Source organism: Pleurodeles waltl, chromosome 8, assembly GCF_031143425.1.
Source record: "Pleurodeles waltl isolate 20211129_DDA chromosome 8, aPleWal1.hap1.20221129, whole genome shotgun sequence".
In the NCBI taxonomy this organism is placed as follows: domain Eukaryota; kingdom Metazoa; phylum Chordata; class Amphibia; order Caudata; family Salamandridae; genus Pleurodeles; species Pleurodeles waltl.
This window is the reverse complement of record NC_090447.1, coordinates 773,206,847-773,219,303: the sequence shown is the minus strand read 5'-3', so window position 1 is coordinate 773,219,303 and position 12,457 is coordinate 773,206,847. Positions and strand designations below refer to the sequence as shown.

The window sequence follows — 12,457 nt, the reverse complement described above, 5'->3', positions numbered from 1 at the left end:
TGGAGCAGCTATGTAACTTCAACCCACAGACACCTTAAAACTGATCTACTACACTTCACAACTTTGAAACAAATGTATTTCACGTTGGACATTGGCAACTGCTGAAGACTTATCAAGGTCGGAAAAATGCAACTTTAAAGCAGTACTAATGCGGGAAGAGCTCACATTTTAAGACACCTTCAGGGGGCAAGCATTCAAACAGAACAGAGATCATAGTGACTGATGGCAGTGAAGTCCTCTGGAAGTCCTCTCATGTGATATCTCGAAAGGACACTTCTGTTATTGCTCAGGATGTATAAAAGTGTGGCCACTGAATGTGGCCTAGACTTGTCTGTAACACCAAAGACAGATTACATGTCTATGTATATTTCCATGCAAATGTCCTCACTTCTTGTTACATGAAAATCAAGTTTGGTGCTAGCAAGCACTGTATCCTCCCACCTGGACAAGAGAAAAGCACTTTTAGGGTGAGCCAAAGTATCTCATCAGATAAATCCTGCTCCTTATTAACCTGTCAGCTTAAGCGCAAACTCCCCTAAGAAAGCCTCAATAAACCTATGGTGTGCTTTGCCTTATTCTCTAGCAACTGGTAAAGCAACATATCCTACTTCTGGGCATGGCTATTTCTAAAAAAGACATTTATCCAAGAGGGGACTCTCATACTGCAAAAATACACACACACTATCCTTCTTCTTCAATGAGATCAAGTCCTCAAAACTTAATACACTCACAATGTAAAAGAAAATATGACGCCTTTTCAATTCTGGTCTCCTCTTTTGGGAACACTCCCAACAAAATTAACAATAAAATTATTAGAGTACAAGAATGTTGTAAAGACATGGGTTGTTGCCACATAGAACATTTAACTGGACGTGCTTTTGAGCTGTAGCTTGAAATTTCTTTTAAGTGATTGTGTGTAACAAACATACTTAACTCACCAGTGTCAGAACTGGCACTATAACATTTTATAAATAGTCACAATTGATAATTCTGTTCATATTTGCAATGATAAGGCATAAATGTTAGAAATACCACTGGACATTGTAAGTTTGAGTTACTTCTTACAGATGACTGAGCGTGGACCATCATAAAATGATTCCAAGATTCTAAGGGAATAAAGGTAATAGTATTTTGGTCACTGGTGAATATGCACGCATACCTGGAACAAGTGAAAACAAGTGCCCACCTCAATACGACACAGGCTGCCAAAACACGCCTTGAGCACCAAGGTATGTTAATTTTTTTGCAGAAAACAGCACACAGCATAAACCATGCAAGTAAACCAATGCCTTATATGAAATCCATAGCATTTATTTGCAAGTGATGCTCACCTGTTTGATTGCTGTTACAGTGATCACAAAAAAAAGTGGAAGCCCGCTTGTCACAGGACTTGTTGGAGTGTCAATAATTAACTAAAACAAAAAGAAAGGCACATATTACTAAAAGCTTCCATTTTCAACAGTTCAGTCACTTAAACAGCCATACTCCTATTTCTCCAAATTGAGACACAAACTTAACTATTCTTGCTTCCAAACCATAGAATTAAAAAAAATTGTGAAAATTTTGCTGAATACTGGGGAACATATAATGTGTATAATGTAGCTAAATCTTCCACATATCATTTGATGGATACATTCATACAGATCAAGAAGAATCCAAATAACTGCCTTGCATGAGTTTCTCATGTGATCCATTATATCTTTTTTTTTTTATATATATTTGTAATTTATGTTTTCAAAAGCAAATAAACAAATACAATATACAATTAGACCTTCTTCAGTTGGAGAGAAAGATACATTTCCTCCATTTGTCTCTATACAAGGAATCATAACAAAAGGGAATATTGACTTAATACATCAGTCATTAGCCATGAGCCAGTTCCGAAATTGACCCCAGACCACGTTCCCTTTCCTTATGGCCAATCTTCCCTTCCGCTCATACAAGGAGATCTCCAGATGATATATGGATATTAACCTGCCCAGCCACTGCTGCCAAGATGGTGGTAACATGCTCAACCATACAGAGGAAATACATAAACGGTACACTGCCATAGCAAGAAAAATGAATGCCCTCTGTCGTCCCCTTGTTTGTTCTGCAGCCCCTAGAACCAGAATTTCTGGGGTAAGAACCACCTCATACCCCAAAATTTATTTTATTACAAGTTGCATCCCATCTATCAGTGTCTTTAATTCTCTGCAGGTGGCAAACATATGTATTACATCTGTTGCATGATCCCCACACCTTGGACAATCCCCACACATTGGACAATTTTCCTTGTGACCCCCCCACTTAGCAAGGTGGGCTGGTGTATAATACAAGTTAAACACAGTTTCATAATGTTGTGCCTGTAGAGACGAGGATAGTAGCACAGTATGACCTAACTCGAGTGAATTAAAAAAATTGACCCTTCCATCGACCAATTTCCCGCTCCACCGTTCACTATGCTTCTCCAAATCATCAGGTTGCTCTGCCATTAACAAGGAGTAAATTACTTTGATAGTCAGATTCGATTCTCCCAGAATGTGTTTTAACAGTTGATTGCTTTTAAACCCGTTGCCCCCCCGTTTTCTTGCTCAGAAAGTCTTGCACCTGTAAGAATTAAAAGAAATCCCTTTGTTCTAAAGCAAACCGTTCTTGGAGACTCGTGAATGTCTTGATTTCAGCATTATCAAAAAAGTCCCCTAGCCTCGCTACCCCTTTGGAGGCCCATTTTGTCATATAGCTGTCTTTTAAAATGTCGGGGAGCGACAGGTTATTCTTGATTAGGGTATAATAGTTAAATCTCCCAAGCCCATTCTTTGTTCGCCAGGGCCGCCAACATTTATAAGCCGCCTCTAGTACCTTGTACCGTGTTTTCTTATAGTACCCTGGTTCGTGAAAAGTTAGCAATCACCCCTTTGAGGCAGAGCCCACGAGCAATTCGTATATATTAGGGATATAGGGGCTGCTTTCCCCCTTACTCTCCCCTGGTCTGTACCCCCATAGTGGGCGCATATATTGGAATGCAGCTGCCAATTGGTATAGCTTCAAGTTAGGCAAAGCCCACCCCCCCCCCTTTCGCGAGGTAAGGACATAAACTTGGCCGTCCTTCTGCACTTGCCATATGCCCAGATGAATCTCATAATTATCTGTTCTAGGTCTTCAAACCGAGCTTTTGTAAAGATCAGAGGTATGGTCCGGAATAGGTACAGTAATTTGGGAAGAAGAATCATTTTGACCATATTACACCTCCCTATTATGGTCATGTGCAAGTTGTTCCATCTGTGCATATCGTTTCTAGCTTTAACCATTATTGGATCCAGATTCATGCTGACAATTTCTCCTACCCTTGGCGAAATACTGATACCAAGGTATACTGCCTGCTCCACCCTCCGATTGTCCTGTGATTTCGTAAATTGATTAACCAATAGCTGAGTTTTGGTCCTATTTAATAAATACCCAGAGAATGACCCAAACTTAGTAGTAATCTCTTAGATTTCTTTCAGTGCCGTATCCGAATTGGAGGTTATAATGGCAATATCATCTGCATAGGCCAGAACTTTTGTGTCCCACCCATATCTCTGTACCAGAATAATCTGCTTGTTTTCTTCGAGCTGTCTGAGCAGAGGGTCTATATATAGAGCAAACAGCAGTGGAGAACAAGGGCATCCCTGCCTAGTGCCTCTCACCACTTGGATGCAATCGGACTGCCCTCCCATTAGTTGGATTCTTACTACCGGTGACTTATACATGGCCTTTATTGCCACTATGAATTGTTCTCGAAAGCCATATTTCCCCATGACTTCCCAAAGGTATTTCCAACTGACTCGGTCAAATGCTTTCTCTGCGTCAAGTAGGGCCACCGCCATAGGTTCCTCTGCTACTTCTGTTGCATCAAACAGCGCAATAACTCTTTGAATATGTTCTGCCGTATCTCTACCAGGGACAAATCCGTGTTGCCGGGGCATTACCAATTTCCTGTTTACTAAGGATAAGCATGCAGCAAATATTGTAGAATATAATTTGGCATCGCTATTAATTAATGTTATCGGCCGATATGAGGCCGGATTCTGAGGGGCCTTCCCTTTCTTAAGGAAAACTACCATATTAGCCATTCCCCAAGAGGGCGGAGTCTTTCCTCCACTCTGTACCTGAATAAACAGCTCGAGCATCAGTGCGTGTAGCTCTAATTTAAAGGTTTTGCAGAACTCTAATGGAATTGCATCGGGCCGGATGCTTTGCCAGCAGCTAGTTCACTAAATGCCTCATCTATTTCTAAACTGCCGATCTGACCCTCCAGTTGCGAGTTATCTTCTTCTGAGATTGTATTAAACCTGATGGGGCGAAGAAATTCCTGCATCTCTATTGCCGAGAATCCAGCTGTGTCATTATATAGGTCGGTATAATAAACCTGGAACACTTTCCTAACACCGTCATTATCTGTCACTATTTGTCCCTGTTGGTCTTGAATCTCTCGGATCACCCCTGCTGCGGCTTTATGGCTTGCCCTTACTGCCAACAGGTGGCCAGTTCTTTCACCATAGTCGTACCTCTCAGATCGTTGCGCAAGATATTTCCCAGCTACTCTATCTGCATTACCCTTGTTTATTGCTGCTCTTGCTATAGCAATTCGCTCCTGGATGTTCTTCGTGTCTTCCTCCCTCTCTATAACTGTAATCAGCTGTAATTCTAGCTCTCTAAACTTCAGATGAGAATCTCTAATTTTCCTTTGGGCTTTTCCTTGTTTACTCAAACTGAAGCTTAGGGTTGCTCCCCGTATCCCTGCTTTCAAAGTATCCCATACTATTTCTATAGGAGCAGAACCTCTGTTAATCTCTAGAAATTCCACTATCCAGTCCCTCACAAATTCCAGGTATTCAGAATCACTGAAAGCCCCCTTTCAAAGGTCCATCTCCTGGTTTTATGTTCTAGACCATCTAATTCCAAGTCCAATACCAGTGGATTATGATCCGACATAACTCGTGGATATAACTCCATGCTAGCCTGCGACAACAATTCAGAAGATATCAGAAAGAAATCTAGTCGGGCCAGTTTCACATGAGGGGCAGAAAAATAAGTGTACCCCGGACCTGGATCGCGCAGCTTGGCCCAAGCATCCACAAGACCTAGCTCCTTTTGCAATCCTACCATTGCCTTAAATACTCGAGGCTTCCGCCCCTGATATTTCTTCACTACGGGCTCTAAGAGATCTTGTAAACCGTCCCAGGACCCATTGAAGTTAAAGTCTCCACATAAAATATACGGGGTCGGCCAGGCGGTTAATTCTACAGCCATGGTGTCAATTACCGTTGGATCATCTAATACTGCCCCATATACAGAACACAACGTAAAGCTACCTTCCCTATATAAACATTCTACAATTACCCATCTTCCATTCTTATCCACCTTCCGCCTAGCAAATTTCACTTTATTGCTCCGATCCAATATCGCAACCCCTTTAGTTTTCACCTCTTGTGTTGAACATACTATCACTCTCATGCCAAGTGACCCTAGTATCCCTCGATTCCTATATTCTACATGAGTTTCCTACAAGCAAAAGATATCTGCCCTGAGAGTTTTTAGCTCTTCCATAACTTTCCTTCTTTTCCTGGGATCATTTAGACCACAGATATTAATAGAAGCTATACGGAGTCTGGTCATTTTTAGCTCTTTCTACCCTCCCCCCACTTTCTCCGCCTCCCGATCTTTCTGTTTGGCCTTTTACTCCTACTGTGCATGCTCTTACATAGACCTTGCTTTCTCTCCCTCTCTCTGGTTCTCATATTCTGCTTCTGTTCCAATCTTTTATCCCCTTCCCTCCCCTTCCCCCCCTCCTTCCCGCCTCTCATCCCCTCCAGGGCCCCCCACCCCACCACACACCCATCTACCCCCCTCCCTCCCCACGAGGGCTGGCTGGGGGCCCCCCCCTCTCAGCCATCCCCTCCCTTTCTTGTAGAGCAATCAAGCCCCCTTGGCCCGAGTGTTGGTGAAGTGTAGATGCAGGGTGCCCCGCCCACCACCGAAATCATTTATATCTAAAAATACATCATTGTTTTAACTCCGTCACATATTCCTTTGCCTGAATCTCTGACGTAAACCATCTCACTTTCCAATTAACCACCGTCTTCAACCGAGCGGGGAAATCAAGTAAGCCTCTCCCCCCTTATCGTAAAAGTGGTTGATCAACTGTCGGAGCCGCCATCTCCACTCCACAGTTGTATGACAAAAGTCTGGTCGCTTGAAAAAGGTTACCCCTTCTACCTGTAGCGGGTTATTAGGGCGTGCTTTATCAAAAACTGCCTGATGCAGTAAAAAATTCCCCCAAAACACCAAAATGGCTCTAGGATATTTTGAGGGCGCTGGGTGCGCCTCCTCCCTCCTGGTCCGGGGAAATCTATGAACCCACTAAATCTCATTATTCCAATCCCAATAGTTCAGTTCAGGAAAAGCCCCCTGCAAAAGCTTGATCATGTAGCCCCGAATGTCATTTCCTTCCAGCCCTTCCTCTATCCCCAAAAAGCATAGATTATTCTTTCTCTGCCGGTTCTCCAAATCTTCCAGTTTCCACATCACGTCAGTCATTTGGTTTTCCTGCATGGCATTCTGTTGTTTCAGCGTATCAACTTCCTCTTCAACTGCTACTATCCTCTCTTCCATTGTGCATAGTTTAGTTTCTATCTCAGTGCATGATTTTGCAACCTTACGCACTGATCCTTGCAGCCGTTTTGTAGCCACTCTGGCTCGACGACTTTCTATCCGAGTTTCCGTTTGAAATTCTTTAATTGAGTTGAATATTGATTGTAGCATCCCAGAGTCTGTGTTCACTGCGCATATATCGCTCCTTGCAACCTCAATGTTATCTCCTCTGTCACTACTCCCCGGCAGCTGCTGATCGCCCATATTTGACTTATTCGTTGTGCGGGCTACATCTGTTAGATTGATACTGGAGTAATCCCATTTCAGAGTCCTGCTCCCGCTAGATGCGGAGAGTTCTGTGCCCTCCTGTGATCCAGACCTTGTTTTGGTGCACTTGCGCTGGCGCCGCTTTTGCCGCACTGTGAGTTTGTTATTCGATGAAGCATTCCTCTCCTCCGAGGATATGCTGCTACCAGAGTCACTAAGGCTGTGCCCCTCAGCGCTACTGAATTCCAAATCCTCTGTTAATTAATAAAATTTATCCCCAGTATCTTTCGACCAGTCCAAGATTTTCATCTCCTTCCCATTGCTCTTGTCACTTTCTCTTAAACTCTGCGTCCTGCCTTGCTCTTTTACGCTGCCCCGTATTTGCTTTATATTACTCAAATCTCCTCCTTGTATTTCGGGCACATGCTGATGCGCCGGGGAGGTTCATGACTTTTTTCCATCATGCAACTGTCAGACCTTATAATTCCCGGTTGGGATGATCTTTCCTTTCCGGACTTTTCGCTGGAGGCCCCCCCATGTGTACTTTCTGTAGAGATTTGTTCCCCTCCCGACAAGGGAGTTAAAAATTTAGTTTCACTTCCTTGTGCCCTTCCAGCCAAGAAAGAAGTGATAGTAGGCTGAGTTTTGCTCTTCCCCCTATTTTCCGCAGGGGGGGGTTATGTTATCATCCAACTTAAACTCTTTACTTTGGCCAGTTATGCTTCTCCCAGGTTGCCTCCCCACTATTGAGGTGGGCCATCTGTTTGCCCCGGCCAAGTCCCCTTTATCTTTTCCTGAGCGCAATGTTTTAGCATTGTCAGTCTTATCTCCGGGGTTCCGAGGCATTTTAGGCGCCATCCTTACTTTTACAAAAGGGGGGAATGATTTCACCAAGCTGGCTAGCCCTACTATTGCTGCTATCAGATTGTGTGCTGCGTTGTATATCGCACTTTTATAATGCCCTTAGTAGTCCAGGAATGGGTACATGAGAGATTAATATTCGCCTCCGTGATTAATAACATTGGGGGGGTCCTAGTTTGCAGACGCAGCTCACCATAGACCCTCTGCCATCTGAATCTACAATCATAAATACCTTGGAATCTAATAGTTTAGTTTTTTTTCCCCCTTTTTTATATTTGAGAAGGGAAATTAGTCTAAACTAACGTGCTTTCAGGAGTCTCAGTCAATCATTCAATCCACTTTCCCCCCCTTAGCTTACTTGAAGTTACTTGAAGTTACTGCTCCTCCTTCTTGCAGAGTCTATAGTTGAAAGCGCAGAGCAGGCAGGCAAAGATGGAAGACTGCTTCGCCTTTCTTTCTAGGTACTTCTTTTCCTTTTCCTAGGTGTATTATTCAACGTAAAGCTGCAGGGAGCAGTTAACTGGGGGTAGCCGTCAGGGCCACTTCCACTTGTCTTCCCCTGCTTTCCAAAAATTCCTGGGGGGAGGCCGGTGCTTCCCCCCACGTAGTTTTCACTCGGTGCGATTTGTCATGCCAGAGATCGAGGCCAACAGCCGGAGAAGCGTTCTCAGCCTCCGATTATGCCCACGGGGCCGCCCCCGGCGCGCTCCTCTCAGCCGACCCAGGTCGCGGCTTAGCCTGGAAATTCATGGAGAGGGGGGCTTCCCCTCTCGCTGCTCCTCGTGTTCGTAGCCGCATCCTTGCTCCTCCGCGCTCTTGCGCCGGCGTCCGAAGTCGGGGTGGGCGTGGCCGCAAGGCTGCGTCCTCTCTACGCCTCCACCATCTTGCGCCTTGTGATCCATTATATCATAACTTTTATATTTCGAATTTTTAAGTTTCATCCATCTTGGAAATTTGCTTTGATCAATAAAGGTTGTGACAATGGACCACGAAAATATACTGGTTCAAACCAACTGACTAGACTACTTTAGGTCTATGTGTGAATTAATCTGTCAAATGATATGTGCCTCATATATGTAAATATATAGTCTTTAACAGCGTTGCCTCCCCTGCGCATGACCGCCGGTGGGGCCCGAAATGTAACGTGCGGTGATCGCGTCGTAAAATGCACACTTTCCTCCTTTAAATGAAGAAAGAAAGGCACTCCGTAAAGCGAAATTAACTTCCTAACTTTATTCCTTTAAGTTAGAGAGAACAGGAACACGTTTGGGCACACAATGCCTTTAGCAACCTGCTCATCGCCATATTACCCAATTATTTATAACCACACGTGCTTACCCACAGACATAACAAAATAAAATCCAGCCTTATTTTAACAAAACATAATCATATCATTGACATTAATCAAGGGAACTGACTATTTTCAAGTTGTAGGATATCTTCAAATTTTACTATCGTGAATACATCCAATTCATTCACAATGAGGTGAATATGTGTGTATAACGTACATATAACATACATTTAACATACATTTAAGTACAACCAATAAGTGATATCAGGTACTGTGCAAAGGTTCACATAGCATTTCCTAGCCCCAATATGTGCAAGGCACTATATAAAAGGCTCTAATATTTTATATTACTTGATCGTACATAAAAAAGCACAACACTATATTCATGCTGCTCCATCTACGAATATATAGAAATGCAAGTTTTCATAATATTCATTCTTGGGTCTTGATGTAATTCCAAATATTGAATTGAGCCCAAGTGGGCACCATACACCACAGTGTTGTATATATATGTACACAAATATATACACACACACACACACACACCTATGAGTATACACACACACACACACATATGTGTATATGTATATATACATACGTATATTATTATTATATATATATAGGTGTGTGTATATATATATATATATATATATATATATATATATATATATATATATATATATATATATATATGTATATATATATTACTCCACACAACTCCACAAAACTCTATAGTAACTAAGTAGTTCGCCAAGAGAGTTCCTGATTTTTTTGGTGTGTAGTAGCAGTTCAGCGCAAACAGTCCCAACTAAGCCCAAATTTTACTTTGAATTTAAATATTTCCATAGAGTGTACTTTGCAGCATTGATCATACGCAAGACATACCCTTCAAAACCCAATAACTGCTCACAGTGCCTGGCCGAATTAACTACATATGATTTGATCCGGTCTCGTTTTAGTGATATATAGGGAGTAGGTGCAGCTCAAAGAGAACGGTGGAGGATAAGCTGGTGCGTCTCTCGTAGAAGTACTGTTCTTTGGGATTGCTTGCACTTGACGACGAAACTTTCAAAACTGAGACATACATTTTTGGCACTGTGCTTGAGAGCAGCCAAAAGGCACACCGAAATCCACTGGCTACAGCAGAATGTGCATGTGCGGATGGGGGGGTGTTGCGTGTGTATGCGTGCAAGTGAAAAGGTGTTGTGAGTGTGAGTGAGTGTCAGGGTGTGCGTGTGGGTGCCTGTGTGTCAGTGTGTGGAAGTATGTGCGTTTGGGTGTGTGTGTTTAGCTGGGGGGGGTAAGTACTTACTACAGTGAAAGAGGGGTGGGGTGAGAATGGTGTACGGGAAGGGTGGCTCTTGAATGTAGGGAGTGGGGAGGAAGAGTCGTCTACCGGTAACAGGAATGCAAATTCCTGTAATCGGTAGCCTTTCTGCTAAGTTTTTCGTGAACCATGGCGGAAAAGGGACTCGTAATACCACCAGCGGTCTAAGGTGGACCGCCGGGTTGGAGAGGCTTATCTCCAGACCGGCGGTCCGACCACCCTGGCAGTAGGAACAAGAAAGTGGCGGTTTGGCACTGGCCAAACCGCCACACTCGTAATATGCTAGTCCACACTGCTGGCTTGTTGGCGGTGGGACCGCCACCGTGAGCCTGGCGGTCTGAAGACTGCCAGACTCGTATTGAGGGCCATAGTGATATGAATAAATAAATACTTGCAGGGTGGCCAAAGTAGGAGAAATTCTAAGATGCCCCTTAAGGTTCTGTGTGCAGCGAAGGATATAATTCCTCAAAATACTAAACAAATCCTGCTGGATTGGTTTTTGTATTGTCAATCTAGTGACTCATATGGTCAGGTGCAGCTCCTTCACTATAGCGAAGGTGCATCACCCCACTGGCTATGAGCCATCAGCTGAAAAATAAAAACATATTTTATCATTGTTTAATTTTTCAGCTGCTGACTGAGCTAGCATGTGCTGGGAGGGGCGGGCTGGGCCATGGGAGGAGGAGAAGTGGAGTTGAGTGCACTTAAGTGCGCATGTCAGTCTGGCCGGCTGTGTTTGGCTGGCCAAACTGACATGCACACTTAGATTTCTCCAATCCGGCTGTGTTGCACAGCCAGATTGGAGAAACAGCACAAACTTCAATGCACTGACGAGCGGCAGACCAAGCCACTCAGACCAATCCTGGCGCTGCTCTCATGCTAGGTATAGAATGAGAACAATGCCATGATTGCATGGGTAGCCTGTGATGGTGTCCCAGGGACTGATGGGATACATTACCATTAGGAAAGAAAAGGAGCTAGGTGGACAGAGGTAGTTTTTTTAATTCTATTTCCACCCTCATCCCCGTCCCACCCCTAAAGACTTGTGGTGGCCACCACCACATGCAGGGAAAACTTTCCCCATTCTAGGTTATCTTGGCAGTGCGTTGGTAACACATATTTGCCTGGATTTACTGGTTAGCGACTGGTTGTTATTCTAGCTCACTGGGTTTGTTTTCTTTCTTAAGCAAACAAAAAGTGAAAAAAAGGAACACCAACTCTATGCAGAACCCATGTGACCTGACATGATTGTCCTATGTAGGTATAAAACAGAGTTTTTTGGTGGCTCTAGTGGACTCATACATCCACCACAGGGATCTGTGATTGACATGGTCAAAAGTTCGAATTCCACAAGGTCCACTCCAACTTACATCCTCCAGAGAAGGATAAAAAGAGTACCACTGAGGTAGAAAACATTAAACATCCGTCAGTTTTGTGCCTAGCTACCCATTAGGATTAACGCAAATGTGTGTGTTAGAAGTAAACATTATAGTTATGGTGTCCTCTGCATAGCTGCCAAGTTTTCAAATGCTAATGCGTGACATTTCAATGTGTGACATTTAATTGGTTTCAGTGCACTTATGAGTGACATTTACCTGCCAAATGTGCAACATTTAGAGTGACACTTTCTTATGAATACATTCAGTCACAGGCTCGGACTCCGTAGTACTCTAATACAGTCGCAATTATCCCCAGCAACGTCAAACAGAACTCAAATCTGTTTGTCTCTGGTTTCATAAAAAAACAATTAGGCAGTAGACAGGGGGACTGAGAAGGCATATTCATAGCCTCCGAATACAGCGCTTGGGGATCAATTTTATACAATATGCAGCAAGTAAGTTTTAGAGATCAGTCTCCTTTTGTTGTAGATTTGTAGCATGGCTTTTTTGGCAGGGTTCCTCATTCCACTCGCTGCTTTTCGCAAGCAAGCCAATTCATTTTTTGCAGTGTGTGCACCACACTGCTTGCAGTATGTTAAGAACATGCATTCTCGTTCTATGTAGAACAACCCCTGGCATTTTCGTACCTTAGAAAAATATAGTTAAATGAAGACAATTATGCCTCTGGTTGACAGCAAAATATAAAGTGGAAAGGCA

General features: G+C 43.4%; 1 protein-coding gene across 3 annotated transcripts in view; it reads right to left on the bottom strand.

Annotated features, from left to right (window-relative positions):
• ATP11A (ATPase phospholipid transporting 11A) overlaps window positions 1-12,457 on the bottom strand; it is a 661,076-nt gene that overhangs the window by 320,534 nt on the left and 328,085 nt on the right. For all 3 annotated transcript variants that reach the window (XM_069205024.1, XM_069205022.1, XM_069205021.1), the window contains exon 4: window positions 1,332-1,412. In XM_069205024.1, the coding sequence (XP_069061125.1) occupies window positions 1,332-1,412 (81 nt within the window). The remainder of the gene's footprint in view (window positions 1-1,331; window positions 1,413-12,457) is intronic.